Raw genomic sequence first — 25483 nt, 5'->3', positions numbered from 1 at the left:
GTCAGGAGTTTGAGACCAGCCTGGCCACCACGGTGAAACGCTGCCTCTACTAAAAATACAAAAATAAAAATAAAAAATAAAAATTAGCTGGGCATGATGATGCATGCCTGTAATCCCAGCTACTTGGGAGGCTGAGGCAGGTGAATTTCTTGAATCTAGGAGGCGGAGTTTGCAGTGAGTCAAGATGGTGCCACTGCACTCCAGTCTGGATCTGGATGAGAGAGTGAGAACCTGTCTCAGAAAAAAAAAAAAAAAAGAAAAGAAAGAAAAAAAGAAAAAGGTTAGGCAGCCATCTCTAAAGGTGATTTCGGGGTCTCAGAGTACCCCCATGGTCCTAAATATCCTCTACCTACTCAGTGGGGCCTGAGAGTCCTCCCCCTAGGTCAGGTCTTCCCCCCCACAGTCAGAGGATGGATAGTATGCCTACAGTCCTGGAGCAAAATTCACAGTAAAGAGCCAATAACTGATAACTGATAACTGTCCTCCCCCTAGGTCAGGTCTTTCTCCCCCAACAGTCAGAGGATAGATAGTATGCCTACAGTCCTGGAGCAAAATTCACAGTAAAGAGCAAATAACTGATAACTGATAACTTCCCAAGAGGAAGTGGAGGATGCAAAGATAGAATCAGAATGCTCTGCTCCTAGGGACTCCCCTACCTTGTGTGGTGGCTATGGAGACACTCAGGAACACCCGGAGCTGAGACTAGCAGAAGCAAGCAAAGAGCTCAGGATGCAACATTTTAGGAGGTTCTCCTGCTCAGGCTTGAGGAATCACAGGGCTGGCACCTGAGAGAGAGTGCCTCCTTAAATTTCATGCCCTGGTTGCCTCACTTGCTTTACCCCAGTGTTGGCCCTACAGAAACCAAATGTTTCTTAGAACATACTTTGAAAACCTCCAAAGAAATTAAATCCCTTTGCTGTTAGGAATATTTTTTTGGAGTTGTTTCTTCTCAATGCTTATGGGAGCACTTCACATGGTCTTTTAAAAAAACTTTAAAAATTATTTTATTAAAAAAAAGATAGACTGGGTGTGGTGGCTCACACCTATAATCCAAGCACTTTGGGAGGCTGAGATGGGAGGATCATTTGAGCCCAGGAGTTCGAGACCAGCCTGGGCAACTTGGTGAAACCCTGTCTCTACTAAAAATACAAAAAAATAGCCCAGCATGGTGGTTTGCACCTGTAGTTCTAGCTGCTCGGGAGGCTGAGCTGGGAGGATTGCTTGAGCCTGTGATTGCACTACTTCATTCCAGCTGGTTGACAGAGCGAGACCCTATTTCATAAAAATAAAAACTAAATTCTACTGTGTATATTTAAGGTATATAACATATCACTGGATACATATAGATATTAAAGTGGTTACTATAGTGAAGCAAATTCATATATCTGTTATCTCACATAGTTACCCATTTTTGGTTTTGTGACAAGAACCTCTAAAATCTGCGCATTAGCAGGAATCCCAAATACAGTACAATTTTTTTTTTTTTGAGACAGAATCTGGCTGTGTCCCCCAGGGTGGAGTGCAGTGGCACAATCTTGGCTCACCACAACCTTCGCCTCCGAGGTTCAAGCGATTCTCCTGCCTCGGCCTCCTGAGTAGCTGGGATTACAGGTGCCCACCTCCACGCCCAGCTAATTTTTTGTATTTTTAGTAGAGACAGGGTTTCACCATGTTGGTCTCAAATGCCTGACTTCAGGTGATCCACCCATCTTGGTCTCCCAAAGTGTTGCGATTACAGGCATGAACCACTGCACCCACCCCAAATACAGTACAGTCAGAGTCCCTGGAGTCCTCATGTTGTACCTTAGGGCTCTAGACTTGCTCCTCCTCCATATCTGCTACTTGCTATCCTCTGACCTCCGTCTCCCTGCTCCCTGTCCCCCTCACCCCACCTGCCCCTGGTAACCACTTTTTTATTCTCTATCTCTGTATATTTGCCTCTTTTTTTTGTTTGTTTTGTTTTGTTTTTTGAGACGGAGTCTTGCTCTGTCGCCCAGGCTGGAGTGCAGTGGCGCAATCTCAGCTCACTGCAACCTCTGCCTCCTGGGTTCACGCCATTCTCCTGCCTCAGCCTCCCGAGTAGCTGGGACTATAGGCGCTTGCCACTATGCCCAGTTAATTTTTTGTGTTCTTTAGTAGAGACGGGGTTTCACTGTGTTAGCCAGGATGGTCTCGATCTCCTGACCTTGTAATCCGCCCACCTCGGTCTCCTAACGTGCTGGGATTACAGGCATGAGCCACCACGTCCAGCCTTTTTTTTTTTTTTTTTTTTTTTTTTTTTTTTTTTTTTTTTTTTTTTTTAGACTGAGTCTCATGCTGTCACCCAAGCTAGAGTGCAGTGGTGTGATCTCGGCTCACTACAACCTCTACCTCCCAGGTTCAAGCGATTCTCCTGCCTCAGCCTCCCAAGTAGCTGGGATTACAGGTGCCCACCACCACGCCTGTCTAATTTTTGTATTTTTAGTACAGATGGGGTTTCACCATGTTGGCCAGACTGGTCTCAAACTCCTGACCTCAGGTGATCCACCTGCCTCAGCCTCCCAAAGTGCTGGGATTACAGGCGTGAGCCACTGCACCCAGCCTTGACTTTTTTTTTTTTTTGTTTAGAGTCCACATATAAATGAGATCATGCAATATTTTTCTTTCTGTGTCTGGCTTATTTCACTTAGCATAATGTCCTCCAGTTTCATCCATGTTGTGGCAAATGGCAGAGTCTCTTTTTTTAAGGCTCAGTAATTGGGGGTGATTTTGCCTCCAAAGGGATGTTGTCTCCTAAGGGAGACCCTGTTGGTTGTCATAACAGGGTTGGAGGTGAGGGTGCCACCTGAATGTAGGGGGTATTTAATATCCCACAAAGCATAGGACAGCCCCCTGTTGCAAAGAATCATCCAGCCCAAAGTGCCAGTGGTGCTGAGTTTGAGAAACCCTGTATGAAAACAGCCCCACCCCATTTTTTTTTTCATGCTATCAATTTGTTGAGGAGTCCAAGTCAATTGTCCTGTAGAAAGTTCTATTAATACCTTCTCAGTTTGGCTTATTATTTCCTATGGTGTCATTTAGCTTGTTCCCCTCTCCTCTGTTAATTGCCTAAAACTGGAAGTTAGGTCTAAAAGTAGTTGAGGAATTTGAGATACAATAAAAAGGATCCACTAAAGGGCCCTTAGCCAGTTGGTGGGCCACTCAACTGACTCCAACCAGTTGAACCTCTTGCCTAGTGTTCTAACCACTCTTCCATGGCCCTTGGGAGTGAGATGGGGCAAAGACCTGACAGTCCTCCAGGTACCTTCTGGAACCTTGTCTTACACCCCAGAAATGAGACCTGTTTTGAAGCATGGCCTTTTCAACAGGTCACTGTTCACTTTGACAAGATGCTGACCACTAATGCCAAGCTCCGGAAGGAGATTGAAGACCTACGATTTGAGAAGGCTGCTTATGACAATGTCTACCAGCAGCTCCAGCGGTGCCTGTTGATGCAGAAGAAAACCATGAACTTGGCCATTGAACAATCTTCTCAGGCCTATGAGCAGAGGTGGGCTGGTGATAGGTCCAGGGGCAGTGAGGTCTCTTAGCCCCTTGCTGAGCATCTAGCTTTCTACTCTGGGCCACCACTGCCCCTGGTCCTTATGTGTTGGGGAATCTTAAATCATAGTAGTAATAATTCTGAACACTGACTGTGTGCCAGGCATGATGCTAGGTACTCTGGTGGGTATTGTTTTAACTCTCACAACTGCCCTAGGAGTTATTATCCCCATTTTACAGACTAGGACATGGAGGCTTAGAGATGCTAAAATGCCTACCTGAGATCTAGGTAAGTGGGATTGTGGTGAAGTTGAGATTCAGACCTCTGTGCTGTGCCATCTCCTCCAAGTGCCCCTGCCTCTAGTCCAAGGGGATCTTTCTCAATCTGGGTCTCTGCTGGCCTCACACTCATAGGAGCAAAAGGCATATAGTTTGGCTGTGAAGGGCATAGGCTTTAGAGTCAGACAGATCTGGGTTTAAATCCTGGTTTCATCACTACTATATTGTTGTAGGAGTTCTTTAGACGGTGAAGAGGATTAAATGATATATAAATGTAAGGTAGTGCCTGGGACACAGTAATTGATAAGTGGTAATGGTGGTGGTGACCATAATGATGGTGATAATGGTGACGGTAATGATAATGACTGTGGTGATGGTGGTGGCGATGATGGTGATGGCAATGATGATGGGGATGATAGTGGTGATTAGGAAGATAATGATGATGGTGATGGTAATCATGGTGTTGATGGTGATAATGGTGATGGTAATGATGGTGATGATGATGATGATGGTGGTGGTGGTGATGATGGTGACGGTGGTGATGATGGTGATGATGATGGTGATGATAGTGGTGATTAGGAAGGTGATGATGACGGTGAGGTGGCAATCGTGGTGGTGGTGATGATGGTGATGGTGGTCATAGTAATGATGGTGATAATGGGGATGATGATGGTGGTGGTGGTGATGGTGGTGATGATAATGGTGATAATGGTGATGGCGGTGGTAAGGATGATGATGGTGACAGTGATGATGTTGGTGATGGTAGTGATGATGGTGATAATGGTGATGATGATGGTGGTAATGGTGGTGGTGGTTATGGTAATGATGGTGATGGTGGTGGTGATGATGGTGGTAATGGTGATGATGATGGTGATGGTGGTGATGAAGATGGTGATGGTTGTGATGTGGTGATGGTGGTGGTGATGGTGATGGTGGTGATGGTGGTGGTGATGATGGTGATGGTGGTGGTGATGATAGTGGTGATAATGGTGATGGTGGTGAGGATGATATGGTGACAGTGATGATGGTGATGGTAGTGATGATGGTGATAATGGTGATGATGATAGTGGTGATGGCAGTGGTGGTGGTGGTGATGATGGTGATGGTGGTCATGGTAATGATGGTGATAATGATGGTGGTGGTGATGGTAATGATTGTGGTGATGGTGGTGATGATGATAATGGTGATAGTGATGGTGATGGTGGTGGTGATAGTAATGATAATGGTGATGGTGGTGATGAGGGTGATGATGGTTATAGTGGTGGTGGGGTGGCGATGGTGATGGTGGTGATGATAGTGGTGATAATTGTGATGGGGTGGTGATGGTGATGGTGGTGGTGATAGTGATAATAATGGTGATGGTGGTGATGAGGGCGATGATGGTTATAGTGGTGGTGGGGTGGTGATGGTGATGGTGGATGGATAATGAAGGTGATGATGGTTATAGTGGTGGTGGGTGGTGATGGTTATGGTGGTGATAGTGATGATAATGGTGATGGTGGTGATGAGGGCGATGATGGTTATAGTGGTCGTGGGGTGGTGATGATAGTGGTGATAATGGTGATGGTGGTGGTGATAATGGTGATGGTGGTGGTGATGATGGTGACAGTGATGATGGTGATGGTAGTGATGGTGATAATGGTGATGATAGTAGTGATGGTGATAGTGGTAATGGTGATGGTGGTGATGATGATGGTGATGCTGAAGGCAATGATGATGATAATGATAGGAAAATCATTTCTGGGAGTGATCTAGAGCTTACAACTCTTGTTGTTCAGGTAAGGAGGGTTGTTTTTACACAACCAGAAACCATTATAATTAATAAAAGTGATAGTCATTGTCTAGGCAGGAAGGCCTTCTGGACTGGCAGGGAAAGGGAAGCAGAGAGGAGGAGCCTCAGATGCTCAGGCTCTGTACCTTTTGCCCAGGGTGGAGGCCATGGCTCGAATGGCTGCCATGAAGGACCGCCAGAAGAAGGACATCTCTCAGTACAACCTGGAGATCCGAGAGCTGGAGCGTCTCTATGCCCACGAGAGCAGGCTCAAGTCCTTCCTGCTTGTCAAGCTGAATGACCGCAATGAATTCGAGGAGCAGGCCAAAAGGGAGGAAGGTACACTCTACAGGAGCAAACTTGCTCTCTCGCTCTCTTTCTTGCCTTCTTTCTCTCTCTCTATTTAAGTGAAGGTTTCCAAGTCTCCTTGTGGTTGCCAAATTTAGCAAATAAAGATATAAGATGCCTAGTTAAGGTCGGGCACTGTGGTGGCTCACACCTATAATTGCAGCACTTTGGGAGGCCAAGGCAGGATGATCATTTGAGGTCAGGAGTTTGAGAACAGCCTGACCAACATGGTGAAACCGTCTCTACTAAAAATACAAAAAAATTAGCTGGACATGGTGGTGAGTACCTATAATCCCAGCTACTTGGGAGGCTGAGGCAGGAGAATCACTTGAACCCGGGAGGCAGAGGTTGCAGTGAGCCAAGATCATGCCATCGCACTCCAGCCTGGGCAACAGAATAAGACTCTCAGACCCTGTCTCAAAAAAAAAAAAAAAAAAAAAAGCCTAGTTAACTTTAAATATAAAATAAACAATAAATAAATATTTAGGATAACTATGTCTCATGCAGCATTTGCGACATACTTCTGATAAAACTTTTTGTTTATCTATAATTGGGACATATTTATCTTAAAAATATATTTGTCTGAAATTCAAATTCAACTGGGAACCCTCTATTTTATCTGCGAACCCTAATTTACGGCATGTGTCTTCATTTGGGGCTCTCTTTCTATTGTTTAGAGGGAGACTTATTGTCGGGGTCCCCAAGTTCATCTCTAGGTTTGATGATTCACTAGAATATCTCGCAGGACTCAGCACGGAGGCACCTTCACGGCTGTGATGCATAACAGTGAAAAGGTGCCAAGCAAGGTCAACACGGGGAGAAGGTGTGTGGTCTGGTGTCTGGAGGAAACTGGGCGCAAGCTTCCCAGTAGAATCACACTGAGCACACGTGGTTCTTCCAGGATCTAACTGTGACCACACATGTCAAGAGTTATCTACTGGGCTGGGCATGGTGGCTCATGCCTGTAATCCCAGTACTTTGGAAGGCCAAGGCAGGAGGAGGATCAGGAGTTGAGGCCAGGAGTTTGAGACTAGCCTGGGCAACAGAGCAAGACCCCATCTCTATAATAAATTCAAAAAATTAGTTGGGCATAGTGGTACGTGCCTGTAGTCCCAGCTACTCGGGAGGCTGAGGTTGGAGGATGGCTTGATCTCAGGAGGTCTGATGGTGACAAGGTGCTGAGGGGTACAAAAAAGCAGATCCTAAGCCCAGGAGTTTGAGGCTGCAGCAAGCTATGATTGCACCACTCCAGCCTGGGTGACAGAGTGAGACCCTGTCTCTTGGGGAAAAAAAAAAAAAAGGTTGTCTCATAGTGGGGTATACTAGAGATTCTGTGCCCCAAATTCTTACTGGGGGCTGGTCGTGTAGACATCCTCTGCCTAGCACATACCAACATTCTAGACCCCCAGAGGAAAAGCAGCTGTTTGGGATAAACTGCTGGGCATGGTGACACTTGCTGTGGTCTCAGCTACTGGGGAGGCTGAGGTGGGAGGATCACCTGAGCCTCACCAAAACAGTGAGGAGCCACTACCTGTAAAAGGTCACATGGTCAGGTGTGCCTAAAAGATCCTTTTTTTTTTTTTTTTTTAAGAAACAGGGTCTTGTTCTTTCTCCCAGGCTGGAGTGCAGTGCTGTGACAGTCATAGCTCACTTCAGCCTTGACCTCTTAGGTCCAAGCCATCCTCCCACCTTGGCCTCCCAAGTAGCTAGGACCACAGGCACTCACCACGACACTTGGCTAATTTTTTAAATGTTTTTTCTTTTTTTAGACGGAGTCTTGCTCTGCTGCCAAGCTGGAGTGCAGTGGCGTAATCTCGGCTCACTGCAACCTCCACCTCCTGGGTTCAAGTGATTCTCCTGCCTCAGTCTCCTGAGTAGCTGGGACTACAGGCACACGCCACCACACCCAGCTAATTTTTGTATTTTTAGTAGAGACGGGGTTTCACCATGTTGGCCAGGATGGTCTCGATCTCTTGACCTTGTGATCCGCCTGTCTTGGCCTCCTAAATTGCTGGGATTACAGGCATGAACCACTGCACCCGGCCTAATTTAAAAAAATTTTTTGTCAAGGTGGGGTCTTGCTATGTTGTCCATGCTGGTCTTAAACTCCTGGGCTCAAGTGATCTTCCTACCTTGGCCTCCCAAAGTGCTGGGATTACAGGTGTGAGCTACCATGCCCGGCCAGGGCAGGGATTTGGTATCAGCAGTGCCTAGCACAGTGTGTGTGGTTCATAGTAAATGCTTCATGAGATATTTGTGAAATGAATGATGGGTGAAGCTTCTGCTCTATCTCCTGGAAACATCTAACCTCATCCCTAAGGCATACTACTACTAGTACTACTCCTCCTCCTCCTCCTCCTCCTACTGCTACTACTATTACTACTACTACTACTATTACTACTACTATTACTACTACTACTGCTATTACTACTACTACTACTATTACTACTACTACTGCTATTACTACTACTACTATTACTACTACTATTACTACTACTGCTGCTATTACTACCACTACTACGTATATATAAATATATATACACATACACACATATATGTATATCTATGTGTGTGTGTATATATATTTTTATTTATTTATTTATTTATTTATTTATTTATTTATTTATTTGAGATGGAGTCTTGCTCCGTCACCCAGGCTGGAGTATAGTGACGCAAACTCGGCTCACTGCAACCTCTGCCTCGCGCGTTCAAGCAGTTCTCCCGGCTTAACCTCCCATGTAGCTGGGATTGCAGGCACGTGCCACCACACCTGGCTAATTTTTGTATTTTTAGTAGAGACGGGGTTTCACCATGTTGGCCAGGCTGGTCTTGAACTCCTGACCTCAGGTAATCTCCTGCCTTGGCCTCCCAAAGTGTTGGGATTACAGGCGTGAGTCACCATGCCTGACCATAATGATAATATTGATCACGCTACTGTCTGCCTGGCATGGATCTGAGGCGCTTCCTTTTGAGTGTCACAGTAGCTGATTTTTCCTTTCCTAGCTCTCAAGGCGAAGAAGCATGTCAAGAAGAGCAAGGGAGAGAGTTTTGAGAGCTACGAGGTGGCCCACCTCCGGCTGCTGAAGCTGGCTGAGAGTGGGAACCTAAACCAGCTCATTGAAGATTTTCTGGCCAAGGAGGAGAAGAATTTTGCTCGGTTCACGTATGTCACGGAGCTCAACAACGACATGGAGATGATGCACAAGAGGACCCAACGAATCCAGGTCAGGGTGGCTCTGCTTTCCTAGGCCCTGGGGCCCCTGTGTCCACAGCAGCCTTTCCAGAGCAGTCTCCCAGGAAGGCTCTGTGAGAGGCACTATAGAAAGCAGTTTGGTCAACACCCCTCTATTCCCCCTACATTTTATTTTTGAGACAGGATCTTACTCTGTTACCCAGGCTGGAGTGCAATGGTGTGATGTTGGCTCACTGCAGCTTCGACCTCCCGGGCTCAAATGATCCTTGCATCTCAGCCTCCTGAGTATTCTGGACTACAGGTGTGCACCACCATGCCTGGCTAATTTTTGCATTTTTCGTAGAGTTGGGATTTTGCCATGTTGCCCAGGCTGGTCTCGAACTCCTGACCTCAAGCGAGCCTCCCACCTTGGACTCCCAAAGTACTGAGATTACAAATGTGAACCATTGCTCCCACTGTCCCCCTACTTTTTATTTGTATTTTTGTTTTTGAGATGGAGTCTTGCTCTGTCATCCAGGCTGGAGTGCAGTGGCATGATCTTGGTTCACTGCAACCTCCACCTCCCGGGTTCAAGAGATTCTCCTGCCTGAGCCTCCGGAGTAGCTGGACTACAGGCGCCCACCACAATGCCCTCTTTTTTTTTTTTTTTTTTTTGTATTTTTATTAGAGACGGGGTTTCATCATGTTGGCCAGGCTGGTCTCAAACTCCTGGTCTGCCTCAGCCTCCCAAAGTGCTGGGATTATAGATGTGAACCACCGTGCCTGGCCTGTAACAATGGATACCTACATTTAATGTTTTCATGTCCCCCAACCCAATAGTGACTTTATAATCCATGGTGTGTTTTATTAACCAGCATTCAGTAAACTACAGTCCATGGCTGTTTCTGTGCAGCCCATGAGCCAAGAATGATTTTTACATTTTTAAAGGATTGTAAGAAGAGAAAAAAAAGAGAGAGAGAGAAATATGCAAGAGGGACCTGCAAAGCTGAAAGTATTTCTTATTTGGCCCCTTACCTGACCCTTGTGAATTAACAGTTTCGAGGAGAGATAACTCATTCTTATCTTGGCGAGACTTGATGCACATGAGCATAGTAAAGGCCCTGACAAGTCCTGCAGTAAAGAAACCTGCCTACCTTTGTTGAACCCATAATTTCCCAAATGTCACTAGCGTCCTGGGCTATTTACATGCCAGTATATAAATAAACATCCTTTGGAACTATCTGCATGGAATAGAGTCTAAACCCCTTAGTGTGACGTTCCAGCCCCTTCAAAATTTGGCTCCTACCTGCCTTTGCAGACACAGGTCCTGTTATGACCTCCAAGACACCCTCTGCTGCTGCCAGCCCCAGCTGTCCCATGCATTTCCCTCCGCCAGTGTCTTCCCCGTGCTGTTCCATCTCTCTCCCCTCCTTTTCTCTTCTGATGAAATCCTGCGCATTAGTCCTGACCCTGCACAAATGCTGCCTCCTCTGGGAATTCATTACTCCTTCTTCTGAGGGCCCTGTCCTCTGCTTACGTGATGAGGGGAGCTGCTTTCCTGTGCAATATATCACTGTTTCCCACATGTGGGGTATGCACGCTGGCCATGTGCAAATAGATTGCAGCTAGAATATAGGTGAAAATATTTTCATTTACTAGTGATGAATTAATTTTTAAAGGAATAATAGAGCTTCCAGAGCAAACTTGTGATTTAATGGATATTTACTTAGGGTAGTAAGTAATAACAGTAAACAAAGAATAATAAACATAATACACAGAATGGCTTGGTTTACAGAAAACTATTATAGATAACAGTCCATGTGGCTGCAAAAAATGGAGTGAAGGTGACTTTATCAGCTAGGGTTGTCACAGGAAACAGCACAGCCAACATGGGTAAATTGGCCAGGCATGGTGGCTCACACCTGTAATCCCAGCACTTTGGGAGGCTAAGGCAGGTGGATCACCTGAGGTCAGGAGTTCAAGACCAGCCTAGGCAACATAGTGAAATCCTGTCTTTACTAAAAATACAAAAAATGAGCTGGGCGTGGTGGCGGACACCTGCAATCCCACTACTCGGGAGGCTGAGGCAGGAGAATCCTTTGAACCTGGGAGGCAGAGGTGGCAGTGAGCCGAGATGGCGCCACTGCACTCCAGCCTGGGCGATACGGCAAGACTCCATCTCAAAAAACAAAAACAAAAAACCCACCCCAAAAAACCACTAAAACCCAAAAATAAAATGGCTAAATTGAGGAGAGTTTTAAAAAAGGGGCTGTTTCCAGACGTCTGAGGAAATTAAGAAGGCAGCACGTGGGAACAGCCAGAGCTCCAAAATGGGTCAGGGGAGGGAGGAATGAGGAGACGGCTGCCCGCTATGCCCTTCCTGGACTGGTGCACCCAAACTAGGGATGGACCCAGGGGATGGCAAATACCCCAACCTCCCTCTCCTCCCACCCAAGCACAGGGGAGCCCACAGGTACAAGCCCCGCAGGTCCCAGGCAGGGCATGGGGAGGTGCAGGGTGGGAGGTGCATCTGGAGTGGGGAAGACAGGCTTGAAGGACCCTCATGCCACTCTCTGTCCCCCTCCTGGAAGGAGGTCTTCCTGGACGAGGGTCCAGGACAGGCACAGGAAATGGTTATTCCCCAGAAATGACCTAGACCTCCCATTCACCTTGAGGCTGCTCTCTCCTTTCCTCCTGCAGCTGCACAGCATCTCCCGCACAAGGACAAGTGCAGGCGCTCTGGGACTCAGTCTCTCTATCTGTAGAATGGCACACACACTTGGACTAGAGGAGTCCTCCAAGTCCAAACTCTTTTTATAAAAAAAAGTTTTGAACTTTTATTTAAAACGCTACAAAAGTTTGTTTTTTCTTTTTCTTTCTTTCCTTTTTTTTTTTTTTTGAGACAGAGTCTTGCTTTGTCACCCAGGATGGAGTATAGTGGCACGGTCTCGGCTCACTGCAACCTCCACCTCCCGGGTTCAAGCGATTCTCCTGCTCAGGCTCCTGAGTAGCTGGGACTACAGGCATGAGCCATCACGCCTGGCTAATTTTTGTATTTTTAGTAGAGACAAGGTTTCACCATGTTGGCCAGGATGGTCTCGAATGCCTGAACTCAGGTTATCTGTGCGCCTCAGCCTCCCAAAGTGTTGGGATTACAGGGGTGAGCCACCACGCCCGGCCATACAGAACGCTTTTGTTTAATTCCATGTTTTGAGGAAACACTGGTATATAAAACATAGGAAATGGAGCAGACCTGGATGGAGGAGTGGGGGTGGGATGGGCCATGCGAGGGGGCTGGGACCCTACCTTTTTGCCTTCTTGTGGCATCTTTGCTCAAACTAAGGGATCAGGTAAAAAAAAAAAATTTTTTTTTTTAATTAAAAACAATTAGGAGGCCGGGTGCGGTGGCTCACGCCTGTAATCCCAGAACTTTGGGAGGCCGAGGTGGGTGGATCACGAGGTCAAGAGATCGAGACCATCCTGGCTAACACGTGAAAACCCGTCTCTACTGAAAATACAAAAAATTAGCTGGGTGTGCTGGCGGACGCCTGTAGTCCCAGCTACTCAGGAGGCTGAGGCAGGAGAATGGCGTGAACCCGGAAGGCGGAGCTTGCAGTGAGCCACTGCACTCCAGCCTGGGAGACAGCAAGACTCCGTCTCAAACAAACAAACTAACAAAAACACACACAATTAGGATTCTAACATCTGACTGCACCCCTCCCTAGAGGGCTGGGGGTGGAGACTCATAAACCAGCCTCCGGAGTAGCTGGGACTGCAGGCGAGCGCCCCCACGCCCAGCTAATTTTTGTATTTTTAGTAGAGAGCGGGGTTTCACCATGTTGGCCAGGATGGTCTCAATCTCTTGACCTCGTGATCCGCCCGTCTCGGCCTCCCAAGGTGCTGGGATTATAGGCGTGAGCCACCGCGCCCGGCCCCAGCCTTCTGTTTTAGTTTCGTTTGGTTTCCTCCACCTCCCCAAGTTGTTAAATTCTTAGTGGCAGTGATTTAAAAACCAGGATATTCCACATGAAACTCTGAATTTCTGGTTTCTCTTGGAAAATCAGATCTGACTCCTCCCGCCCACATTCCCGCGGGAATCCGAGTTCCTACAAACGGAGCCATTGGCTCCCTCCTAGCTCACAGAGACCAGCGGGGCCGAAGTGCTCCGCGGCCCGCAGAGGTTAGCGGGCCTTTGAGTTGCTGAGGTTCAGGCGCGTCACCACTGCCCTCTGGCGGCCATTTGCGGCATCGCAGGGAAGGTCTTTGCGGGCCCGCCTGGAAGTGGGCAAGACCCTGAATTCTTGGGCCCCAGTGGGACATTGAGGACAAGCCCTAGCAGAGTGTGTGAGGACCCCGGCTGGATATCCTGACCTGATAGAAAATATTCCTGAGCTGACTTGGCCTTGATTTTCCCCACTCCTCATAAGGGGACCCTCTTCCTTAGGGTCATGACAAATGTGTCTAAGATGGGTAAGCGCTGCCCTCTCTGGGCCTCAGTTTCCCCATCTGTAGAGTGATGTTTGGACCAGAACAATAGCTTCCAAGCTGTTTGTTAAGGTTACAGAACTGTGCCTTTTTGGGCTCAAATAGAGCTGCAAATGCCTGTTGAATAAGTCCAGAGAGCACTGATTTCCAATGGTAAGACTTAATTTTGCAAAAAATGTTATGGGACAAAGATATGCTCACTGTAGAAAATCTGGAAAGCAACTAAAGATGGAAGGAATTTTAAACCACCCACTATCCCATTGCCTGAGACAATCACTGGTGACATTCTGAAATATTTCCTTCTAACTTCCAACTTTTTTATTTCTTGGCCCTCCCTTCCTGCCTGCCTGCCTGCCTGCCTGCCTTCTTTCTTTCCTTTTTCTTCCTCTCTATCTTTCTTTTTCTTTCTTCTTTTTTTGCAGGATCTCACACTGTCACCCAGGCTGGAGTACAGTGGCTTGATCTTGGCTCACTCCCGCCTCAATCTCCCCAGCTCAGGTGATCCTCCCATCTAAGCCTCCAGAGTGGCTGGGACTACAGGCGTACACCACCACACCCAGCTAATTTTTGTATTTTTCGTAGAGATGAGGTTTCAGTGTGTTGCCTAGGCTGGTGTCAATTGTTGTGCTTTTAAAATGTAAAACTTTATATAGTTATTACCATATAAAGTTGTGTATCTGATTGAAGCAAATGTCCTTTTGATTATTCATTCATCCAGCAAGTATTTATTGAGCACGTACTGTGTTCCAGGCACTGCTCTAGACCCTGATAATGTGACAGTGAACAGGATGACAAAAAGTTCAGCCCTCACAGAACTGCTGTTTTGGCAGGGAGAAACACACAATAAGCAACAAGCCCAATACTTACGCAAATTATAGAGTAAGTTAGAAAGGGAGATGCAGTGTGGGTAACAAGATGAAGTAGCGCAGCGTAAGATGGGTTTTGGAGCCGGTTGTGGGCCCCGGGCAGTTGGGAAGTTAAGATCTGGGTGAACTTACAGGTGAGGGATTGAGCTGTCCAGATCTCTGGGGAAGAATGCTCCAGGCGGAGGAAACAGCACCCGCAAAGGCTTTGACGCAGCTTGCAAGCAGGCCAGCGTGTCTGGCACGCAGAGAGAGATATGGGAGGGAGAGGGGATGAATCTGGGAGGTGAGGGCTGCTGGGCACATTTCCGGAAGAGGTTTTGGCCATTTCTCCGAGAAGTAGGGGCCATGGGAGATCTCCAAGCAGGGGAGTGGTGCCACCGACTCAGGTTATTGATGCAATTTGCAAACTACTAAAAAGTCTCAATGTGAATCCCATCACCTGGATATGGCATTGGTCCATCTTTTTGGTAGAGATCCCCCACCCCACCTCTGCCCTGTAAAGATGGGAAGACTCACTTCCTTTTTATTTTTTTTCCAAAATAATATATTTTTTTCTGATTAGAATTTTTTTTCACAATTTGGAAAATACTAAAAAGTATAAATACCACCCCCAAATCAGGAATAATTCTATCACATGGACATAGCATTGTTTCATCTTTTTGGTAGAGTTCTTTCTTGCTTTTTAAAAAATTAAAAATTTCCAGGACTTTAGGAGGCTGAGATGGGCAGATCACTTGAGCACAGGAGTTTGAGACCAGCCTGGGCAACATGGCAAAACCCCATCTCTACCAAAAATACAAAACACAAAAAGAAATTAGCTGGGTGTGATGCTATGTGCCTGTAGTCCCAGCTACTCAGGAGGCTGAAGTGGGAGGATTGCTTGAGCCTGGGAGGTCAAGACTGTAGTGAGCCAAGATTGTACCACTGCACTCCAGCCTGGGCAACAGAGCAAGACCCTGTCTCAAAGAAAAATTAATAAAAATTTAAAAATTAAAGGAGATGAGCCTTCTAATCTTTACAGGTGGGAAAAAGCAAGAAAGAGCTCTTACCAAAAACATGAAGCAATACTATGTTAGGAGATGGGATTCTTCCTGATTTGGGTTTGTATTTGTTCTTTGCAGAATTTTCCAAATTGTATAAATATATTATTATACACCTGTGGGAAAGTGTAGGCAATTCAGAAAAACATAAAGAAAAAAGTCACCAAGGTATCATTACCTGGAGATAATTAACATTTTGTTGACACTGCTTTATGAAGGCAGTCTGTGGTTACACGTGTGCACACACAGACACACACGCCCATTTACAAGCCAATTTTTAGTACTTGATCATACTAGACAGTTCATGCTGTTTTGTAAACCTTTTGTTTCCCAACGATTTACCATAGATACCTCCCAACATCTTCTATTTTTTCTCTCCTTTTTTTTTTTTTTTTTTTTTCTGAGACAGAGTCTTGCTCTGTTGCCTGGCTGGAGTGCAGTGGTGGGATCTCGGCTCATTGCAGCCTCCGCCTCCTGGGTTCAAGGGATTCTCCTACCTCAGCCTTCCGAGTATCTGGGGACTACAGGCGTGCACCACTACACCTGGCTAATTTTTGTATTTTTTTGTAGAGATGGGCTATCACCATATTTCCCAGGCAGGTCTCGAACTCCTGGGCTCAAGAGATCTGCCCGCCTTGGCCTCCCAAAGCACTGGGATAACAGGCGTGAGCCACCATGCCCAGTCCACTGTGTTTTTTTAAATGGCTTCTGGAGACCCTAGATGCTCTGTAGTACAGAATCACAAGATGCTTCTTAAAAATGCACATTCCAGGCTGGGCGTGGTGGCTCGTGCCTGCCTGCAGTCCCAGCTACTCAGGAGGCTGAGATGGGAGGATCACTTGAACCGGAGAGGCAGAGGTTGCAGTAAGCTGAGATCATACCACTGCACTCCAGCCTGGGCAAAAGAACGAGAGCTTGTCTCAAAACAAACAAATAAACCAAAAACCAGAAAAATGCACTCCCGGCCAGGCACAGTGGCTCACACCTGTAATCCCAGCATGCCGGGAGGCTGAGGCAGGAAGATTGCTTGAGCACAGGAGTTCAAGACCAACCTGGGTAACACAGTGAGACTCCATGTCTACAGAAAATTTTTTTAAAAATTAGGCATGTGCCTGTGGTCCCAAGTGCTTGAGAGGCTGAGATGGGATGGGAGGATCGCAGTCAAGGCTTCAGTGAGCCGTGATTACGCCACAGTACTCCAGCCTGGGAGGCAGACAGAGACCCTTTCTAAAAAAAAAAAAAAAAAAAGAAAAAGAAAAGCACATTCCCTAGAACCACCCCCCTCCACACACCTACAGACCTAGCTTCTCTGTGGATGGGCCAGGAATCTGCATTGAGCCATGTTTTAACTTAAGACCCTCTCCCCTGTGTTATGAATGTGCCATCATTAACTGACCCCCTATCAGTAGACAGGTGGATTGTCCCCAACTGGCGGCCACTAAACAAGAATACAACAGACAGCCCTGAGGGTCCACCTTTGCCGACCTGTTCTGTTGTTTCCATGGGACAGACTCCCAGGCATGAGATTGCTCAGTCGAAAGGTGTGTGCTTTTTTCTTTTTCTTTTTTTTTTTTTTTTGAGACGGAGTCTCACGCTGTTGCCCAGGCTGGAGTGCAGTGGCGCGATCTCGGCTCACTGCAAGCTCCGCCTCCTGGGTTCACGCCATTCTCCTGCCTCAGCCTCCTGAGTAGCTGGGACTACAGGCGCCCACCACCGCGCCCGGCTAATTTTTTGTATTTTTAGTAGAGACGGGGTTTCACTGTGGTCTCGATCTCCTGACCTTGTGATCCGCCCGCCTCGGCCTCCCAAAGTGCTGGGATTACAGGCTTGAGCCACCGCGCCCGGCTTGGTGTGTGCTTTTTTCTATCAGGGCACATGGTTTAAGCCCAGTGGTTCTCAAAGCTGGTCCCTGGGACAGCAGTGGCAGCATCACCGGAGAACTTGTTAGAAATGCACATTCTTAGGCCCCACCCAGATGGACAGAATCAGAAGCCCTGGGCTTGGGGCCTGGCATTCCGCATTTTCACAAGCCTCCAGGTGACTCTGGAGAGTATGCTCAGGTTTGAGAACTCCTGCTCCACAGCCACGCTGTTCAACACCATAGCCACCAGCCATGTGTAGCTTTTTCAGTTACATTAACTGAAATTAAATAATATCTAAAAATTAGTTCATCAGAGGTTGGGCACGGTAGCTCATGCCTGTAATCCCAGCACTTTGGGAGGCTGAGGCAGGAGGATTTCTTGAGTGTAGGAGTTTGAGACCAGCCCAGGCAACATAGTGAGACCCCATCTCTATAAAAAGAAAAAAGAAAAAAAAGAAAAATTAGTTCCTAGTGGCGCCAGTCATATTTCACATGCTCAGCACCACGTGGCTAGTGACTACAGTATTAGGGCGGATAGGACATTACCATCAGAACAGAACATTCTATTGACTGCATTGCTCTAGAATATTCCAGAAGAGGCCGAGGTGGGCGGATCGCCTGAGGGCAGGAATTCAAGACCAGCCTGGCCAATATGGTGAAGCCCCGTCTCTAGTAAAAATACAAAAAGCTGGGCATGGTGGTGCGTGCCTGTAGTCCCAGCTACTTAGGAGGCTGGGGCAGGAGAATCGCTTGAACCTGGGAGATGGAGGAGGCTGCAGTGAGCCAAGATTGCACCATTGCGCTCCAGCCTGGGCATCGCATCAAGACTTCATCTCAAAAAAAAGAAAGGCTGACTCACCCCTCCTACCCCGTTTCATGCTTTCACCCTCCTTTTACTTAAGAAACGTCAGAAGAAAAAAAAATAACCCCATGGGCATAAGAGGGGCCCAGGAGTTCGGGGCTCTTTGAAACGGATCATTGAAATCCTCATCGACTCTTTGAGGAGCACGCTTATTTTTGGGAGCAGTGGGGAGGGATGAGCCCGCTTTTCCTCATGGTCTTGTTCTCTTCCGGGCAGGACGAGATCATTCTCTTGCGATCCCAGCAGCAATCGTCCCACGATGACAGCCGCTCTGCCCTGAGACAGCTGGAGGTGAGACCAGGATCGGGAGGGAGGGATGCGGGAGCTTTTGTTGTCTGTCTCTGTGTCCGAAGGGAGCTTCTGTCTGTCTGTCCGTTGGGCATCGGTCAGCTGATTCTCAAGAGCAATAAGAGGTCTGCCCTGTGACTCGAGGCTGGCCTGGATCATATCCAGACGTGTCCTGATGTTTTGTCCCGGGCAGCCTCTGCTACAATGTCATTGTAGAATTCTGTCCCTTCATCCATCCTAAAGGCTCCTCCATTTCAGGGAGTCCAGCCCCGGCTCTTGGGCCTGCAATTTCATCCCCGATGGGCTCCTTCCACATGGATCTCCGCCTCTTTCCTTCTTTCTTCCCCTTGTCCTGCCTGTGCCCTGTTCTCAATCAGTAATAGCAAATACACACATTTCTGGAGTAATTACCATGTACGAGGCGCCGGGCTCAGAGCTTGGCCTGCACTTTCATTGAATCCTGACAGCAGGTGCTGTTGATCTCACCGTTTTACAGATGCAGAGGCAAAGGTTCACAGAAGTTAAGTCACTTGACCAACATCAAGGAGCTGGGATATTGTATAAGTTTTGAGTTTTATTCAGCTGCTAATAATAGGGACTCCAAATAATAGTGGCTTAAGTAGACACAAGTTTATTTACTTTAAGAAGTAAGTCTGCCACCCTGGTGAAACCCCGTCTCTACTAATAATACAAAAATTAGCCGGGCGGTAGTGGCACACACCTGTAATCTCAGCTACTCGGGAGTCTGAGGCAGGAGAATCGCTTAAGCCTGGGAGGTGGAGGTTGCAGTGAGCCGAGATCATGTCACTGCACTCCAGTCTGGGTGACAGAGTGAGACCCTGTTTCAAAAAAAAAAAAAAAAGTCTGGAAATAGGCACTTCAGGGCTGGTTTGGCACCTTTATGATGTCATCAGTGACCTGGGCTCCATCTGTCTTTCTGTTTTGCCATCCTTAGTGTGTGACTTACATACCAAGGGCACCTCGTGGTTGCATCGTAGCTTCCACAGATCCAGCCATCGCATATACATTCCAGATAGGAAGAAAGTGGGAGCTGCAAAAAAAAAAAAAAAAAAAAAAAAGCCCTCACTAGCAGAGTCAGCCAGCTTAAAAGTGCTTTCCCAGAAGTCTCAGTCAATGACTTCTGTATTTACACTTCATTGGCCACCCCTGTTGCAAGAGAGGTTTGGAAATGTAACTTTTAGTTGGTCACATTGCCACAAATACAATCAGAGTTTTGTTACTGAGGTATAAGGAGAGAGTGGATAGCATATGTCTGACAAAGACCTGAGAACTGCCCTCCGGAGTCATTTCTCTTGCCTTCTTTGCGGCTGTTTTCTGCTTTTATTCTGTCTGACACGCACCTGGGAGACAGGGATGGCCACCAGGGTGTTATTCTCCTCTGGGCCACTGGATGGCAGCAAAGCACATGCTGCCCATTGAGGTGCTCAGAGCGGCATCTCCTGGGTATCTGGGTATGGGGAATAACAGGGTTCCAGGCACGGTCCAGATCCACAGAGACCCTCCCCAAGCTGGGCAGATGCTTGGGGGCCCACGTCCTTCACTCGGAGCCACCCAGAATCCAGACTTTTGTTGGGGTTGAGACTGGTGCCCCTCACATCTTGGGGTTTGGAAGAGGTTGATCAGGCAACCCCAAACATCTCACTGGCCTCTGCCTGAAGCCCCTCCTCTAGCTTTTCGTTGCTTTGGCTTTAGCATGACTTTGAGGGGCTTCTTTTCAAATGCAGATACTCTAAGCAGGATAATTGGTCTTCTATATTTTTATTTTATTTTAATTTATTTATTTATTTTTTGAGACGGAGTCTTGCTCTGTCACCCAGGCTGGAGTGCAGTGGCGTGATCTCGGCTCACTGCAACGTCCACCTCCCGGGTTCAAGCGATTCTCCTGCCTCAGCCCCCGAGTAGCTGGGATTATAGGTGCCCACCACCATGCCGAGATAACTTTAATTTTTAATTTATTGTTCTATCTATCTATCTATCTATCTATCTATCTATCTACCTACCTACCTACCTACCCACCTATCTATTTTGAGACGAGGTCTCACTCTGTCGCCCAGACTGGAGTGCAGTAGCACGATCTCGGCTCACTGCAACCTCCACCTCCCGGGTTCATGCGATTCTCCTGCCTCAGCCTCCCGAGTAGCTGGGATTACAGGTACATGCTACCATACCCGGTTAATTTTTTGTATTTTTAGTAGAGACGGGTTTTTACCATGTTGGCAAGGCTAGTCTCCAGCTCCTGACCTTAGGTGATCCGCTCGCTTTGGCCTCCCAAAGTTCTGGGATTATAGGCGTGAGCCACTGTGCCTGGCCGGAATTAGTCTTGATAGCAACGGACTCACAGATGTTTCCTACCCCCTGCTAAAGATCACTTCCACCTGCTCTATTCTTGAAACCCTTTATTTCATCTTCTCCTTCCCCTTTGGGAGAAATGGTGGGACCGCATCCATCATGGGAGGGTTTTGCATAGTAATTAAGCAACCAAGCTCTGGGAACCTGGCTATGACTTGCAGAAAAGTCACTTCCTAGCTGTGTGACTTTGGGGTAGTGACTCAACCTCTCTGAACCTCAGTTTCCTCATCTGTAAAATGGGGATAATAATCATACCTACTTCTTAGGGCTGTGAAGGTTGAATAACATCACACATGTGTACATTTGACACACCGCAATGCAGACAGTTGTACATTGTAGCTATTATTATTGTTGTTATGTGAGCCAGAAAAACTGGTAAGTCACCCTTACTTTGTTACTAAATCATTGCCCAAGTAGAGTTGAGCTCAAGGTCAAGCCTTTGGATGAACTTGGTACAGGGAAGCTAAACATGAGTTCACTTTTCTTCTCTGACCTCAACATTCCTCATCTGAAAACTAGGCCGATTATGAGGCTGAGTTCAGATAATGTGTGTAAGATACCTGGAATATTTTAGGAGCTAGACACATATTATCACCAGCACATCAAGCTTAACATTGACTTTTAAAAAATGAATCCTGTGATTTTTTTAAAAACGTGATTTTTTAAATGCACTTTTATTATAATTTATTTTTTGAGACAGGGTCTTGGTCTGTCGCCCAGGTTGGAGTGCAGTGGTGCGATCACAGCTCACCGCAGCCTCGACCTCCCAGGCCAAGTGACTTTCCCACCTCAGCCTCCCAGTGTGCTGGGATTACAGGCGTAAGCCACCATGCCTGGCCTAATGCACCTTTAGAGAGGGCCACTCTTGTTGTCATATGGGAAATTTGCAGCCCTGGGAACTAAACATTCTAGTAGCCAGATGCAGGAAGCCATCTGATGTGCTGCCGAGTTCACTTCCTGGCTTCCTTCTCCTGACTGTGTGCCTTGGAGCCTCAGTTTTCTCACCTGCAAAATGGGGGTGTGAATAGGGCCGACCCTGTGGGATCATTATCCGGGATGGTGCGTGCAGAGTTCACCTGCGGGAATGGAGCCGGTTCATCCAGGGTCCAGTTCACCTTTGCAAGCTGAGATCTCTGAGGGAGAGGCAGGAATCAGTGAAGGAAATACCCTAGAACAGTGATCCTCAGTCCAACTGCACGTCACAATCACCTGGGAGGCTTTAATGAGAACTCCCAGATGCCCAGGCTGCACCTCAGGCCAATTAAGACTGAATCGTTGAGGGTGGGGTTGGGCAGCAAGCAGGTTCAAAGTTCCCAGGTGATACCAGCGTGAAGCCAAGGTTGAGATCCAACGGGCTGGCAGAGGCTCTCAGACTTGACTGTGCACCAGGATCACCGGGAGGCTTGCTAAAACCCAGGTGGCCTGGTCCACCCCAGGGCCTTTGATTAAGACTGAGGTGGGGCCCAAGAATATGCATTTCTAATAAGTTCCCAGGTGAAGCTGATGCTGCTTGTCCTGGGACCACCCTTAAAGAACCACTGGGCTAGGGCAATGTGTTTTAAACTGTGAATGGTAAAATCAGTTTATTGGATGGTAACCAACATTTTAAAATAGTGAGATAGAACAGAAGAGAAAATATTAGAACACATAATAAAAATATTGATTTGAGGCTGGGTGCGGTGGTTCACATCTGTTAATCCTAGAACTTTGGGAGGCTGAGGCAGGAGGATCATTTGAGCCCAGGAGTTTGAGACCAGCTTGGGAAGCATAGTGAGACGTTGTCTCTAATTTTATTAAAAAATAAAAATGAAAAAGAATATTGATTTGAACTGGCACAGTGGCTCACACCTGTAATCCCAGCACTTTGGGAGACTGAGGTGGGAGGATTGCTTGAGCTCAGGAGTTCAAGACCAGTCTGGATCCCATCAAAATCCCATCTCTACAAAATTAAAAAAAACCCAAAAACTTAACTGGGTGTGGTATTGCATGCTTGTAGTCTCATCTGCTCAAGAGGCTGAGGCAGGAGGATCACCTGAGTCCAGGAGTTCAAGGCTGCAGTGAGCTGTGATCACACCACTGCACTCCAGCCTGGGTGACAGAGCAAGACCCCCAACTGTATTTTTTTTAAAAATTGATTTGTGAAACTTTTATATTCATTTGATTAGATAATATGAATAAATCTACATACACAACATACGTATGTATGTTTGTATGTGTTGGCTGCAATGTATTTCTTCCTGTGGACCACCTTTTTTTTTTGAGATAGTCTCGCTCTGTCGCCCAGACTGGAGTGCAGTGGCATGATCTCGGCTCACTTCAACTTCCGCCTCCTGGATTCAAGCGATTCTCCTGCCTCCTCCCCAATAGCTGGAATTACAGGCACACGCCACCATGCCCAGCTAATTTTTGTATTTGTAGTAGAGACAGGGTTTTGCTATGTTGGTCAGGATGGTCTTGAACTTCTGGCCTCAGGTGGACCACCATTTTTTAAAAAACGAGTGAACTGGCTGGGCAAGGAGGCTCGTGCCTGTAATCCCAGCACATTGGGAGGCCAAAGTGGGAGGATTGCTGGAATCCAGGAGTTCGAGACTTTGAGACCAGCCTGGGCAACATGGCAAAACCCCATCTCTAAAAAAATACAAAAATTAGCTGGGCATGGTGGTGTATGCCTGTAGTCCCAGCTACTCTGGAGGCTAAGGTGGGAGGATTGCTTGAGCCCAGGAAGCTGAGGCTGCAGTGAGCTGAGATTGGGGCACTGTACTCCAGCCTGGAGCCTAGGTGACAGAGCGACACCTTGTCTCAAAAAAAAAAAAAGAGAGTCAACAGCTTTTAAAAAATATTGTAGGCTGGGCATGGTGGCTCATGCCTGTAATATCAGCACTTTGGGAGGCCAACATGCGCAGATCACTTGAGGTCAGCAATTTGAGACGAGCCTGTGTCTCTACTAAAAAAATAATAATAATAGTAAAAAAGTTAGCGTGGTGGCACCTGCTTGTAATCCCAGCTACTTGGGAGGCTGAAGCATAAGAATTGCTTGAACCTGGGAGGCAGAGGTTGCAGTGAGCTGAGATCATGCCTCTGCACTCTGGCCTGGGTAAAAGAGTGAGACTCTGTCTCAAAAAAAAAAAAAAAAAAAAAAAATCGTAATCCTGTAGACATGTAGACACACACACACACATAAGTGAAGCAAAACTTACGTTGAACAATATTTACCCTTATGACTCTCAATGTACACTAGTATTTTCTCTTCCTTTCTTTGCCATCCTATTTTATTTTGTTTCTTCAAAATTCTATGGAAACCCATTTAATTGATCTCATGCGCCCTCAGAGGTTTGAAAACCTGCAGTTTGGAGACCCTGACCCCAGAGGGTCCCAAACACCCTGCCCACCGAAAGTCTTCCTGAGCAGGTGGGAATTGGGGTCTGCCACCAGGATAAACTGAGGAAGACCACGGAGGAGGCAGATATGTATGAGAGCAAGTACAGGGAGGTCAGCAAGACCTTGGATCTACTCAAGAACTCAGTGGAGAAACTGTTCAAGAAGATTAACTGTGATGCCACCAAGATCCTGGTGCAGTTAGGGGAGACGGGGAAAGTCACCGACATCAACCTTCCGCAGTATTTTGGTGAGTCAGGCTGGGGCCCGTTGGAGTCTTAGGAAACATTTCCAGAACTTTCTGTGACTGGGCATGAGGACTTGCTCTTATGGAGTAGTGAGCTTGGTGGTGAATTGTGTGGGCACTAAAGCCAGCCTGCCTGGGTTCGAATCCTGGGTCTACAGTTACTAGCTCTGGAGCCTTGAACAGGTTTGTTTTTGGCTTTGTTTCTTTTGAGACAGAGTCTTGCTCTGTTGCCCAGGCTGGAGTGCAGTGGTGCAATCAAGGCTCACTGCAGTCTCAACCTCTTGGGCTCAGGCAATCCTCCCACTTCAGCCTCCCAAGTAGCTGGGACTACAGGCATGTGCTGCCATGCACGGCTAATTTTTTGTATTTTTTGTAGAGACAGGATCTTGTCACATTGCCCAGGCTGGTCTCAAACTCCTTTGCTCAAGTGATCTGCCCTCCTTGGCCTCCCAAAGTGCTGGGATTACAAGTATAAGCCACTGTACCTGGCCAGGGCAGGTTTCTGAATCTCACTGTGCTTCAGATTTTTGATCTACAAAAAGGGGTCTCTTTTAATGCCTTCAGTTAAAAAAAAAAAATGGGTGTAAACCCAGTATCTACCTCATAAGACTGTTGGGAGGCTTAAATAAATGTATAGTTATTTGAGAAAAATGATATTATCACCTCAATAAATGCAGAAGCAGCATTTGATAAAATTCAACATCCATTCATGATCTTAAAAAAGAAAACTCTCAGCCGGGCGCGGTGGCTCACGCCTGTAATCCCAGCACTTTGGGAGGCCGAGGTGGGAGGATCACGAGGTCAGGAGATCGAGTCCATCCTGGCTAACATGGTGAAACCCCGTCTCTACTAAGATCAGGAACAAGGAAGGGATGTCTGTGTGCTGTCACCATGCCTATTCAGTGCTGTACTGGAGGCCCTAGCCAATGCAATAAAGCACAAAAAAGAAATAAAAGGCACACAGATTAGAAAGGAAGAAATAAAGTGCTCAGAGTAGTGC

General features: G+C 47.0%; 1 protein-coding gene across 7 annotated transcripts in view; it reads left to right on the top strand.

Moving 5' to 3' along the window:
- Nucleotides 1-25483, top strand: part of LOC105493732 (coiled-coil domain containing 63) — a 60144-nt gene that overhangs the window by 27113 nt on the left and 7548 nt on the right. For all 7 annotated transcript variants that reach the window (XM_071071104.1, XM_071071098.1, XM_071071101.1 and 4 more), the window contains 5 exons: nucleotides 3348-3529; nucleotides 5727-5908; nucleotides 8921-9141; nucleotides 18420-18494; nucleotides 24294-24486. In XM_071071104.1, coding sequence (XP_070927205.1) covers nucleotides 3348-3529; nucleotides 5727-5908; nucleotides 8921-9141; nucleotides 18420-18494; nucleotides 24294-24486 — 853 coding nt within the window. The remainder of the gene's footprint in view (nucleotides 1-3347; nucleotides 3530-5726; nucleotides 5909-8920; nucleotides 9142-18419; nucleotides 18495-24293; nucleotides 24487-25483) is intronic.

Source organism: Macaca nemestrina, chromosome 10 (assembly GCF_043159975.1).
Source record: "Macaca nemestrina isolate mMacNem1 chromosome 10, mMacNem.hap1, whole genome shotgun sequence".
In the NCBI taxonomy this organism is placed as follows: domain Eukaryota; kingdom Metazoa; phylum Chordata; class Mammalia; order Primates; family Cercopithecidae; genus Macaca; species Macaca nemestrina.
This window is presented reverse-complemented; position numbering and strand designations above follow the sequence as displayed.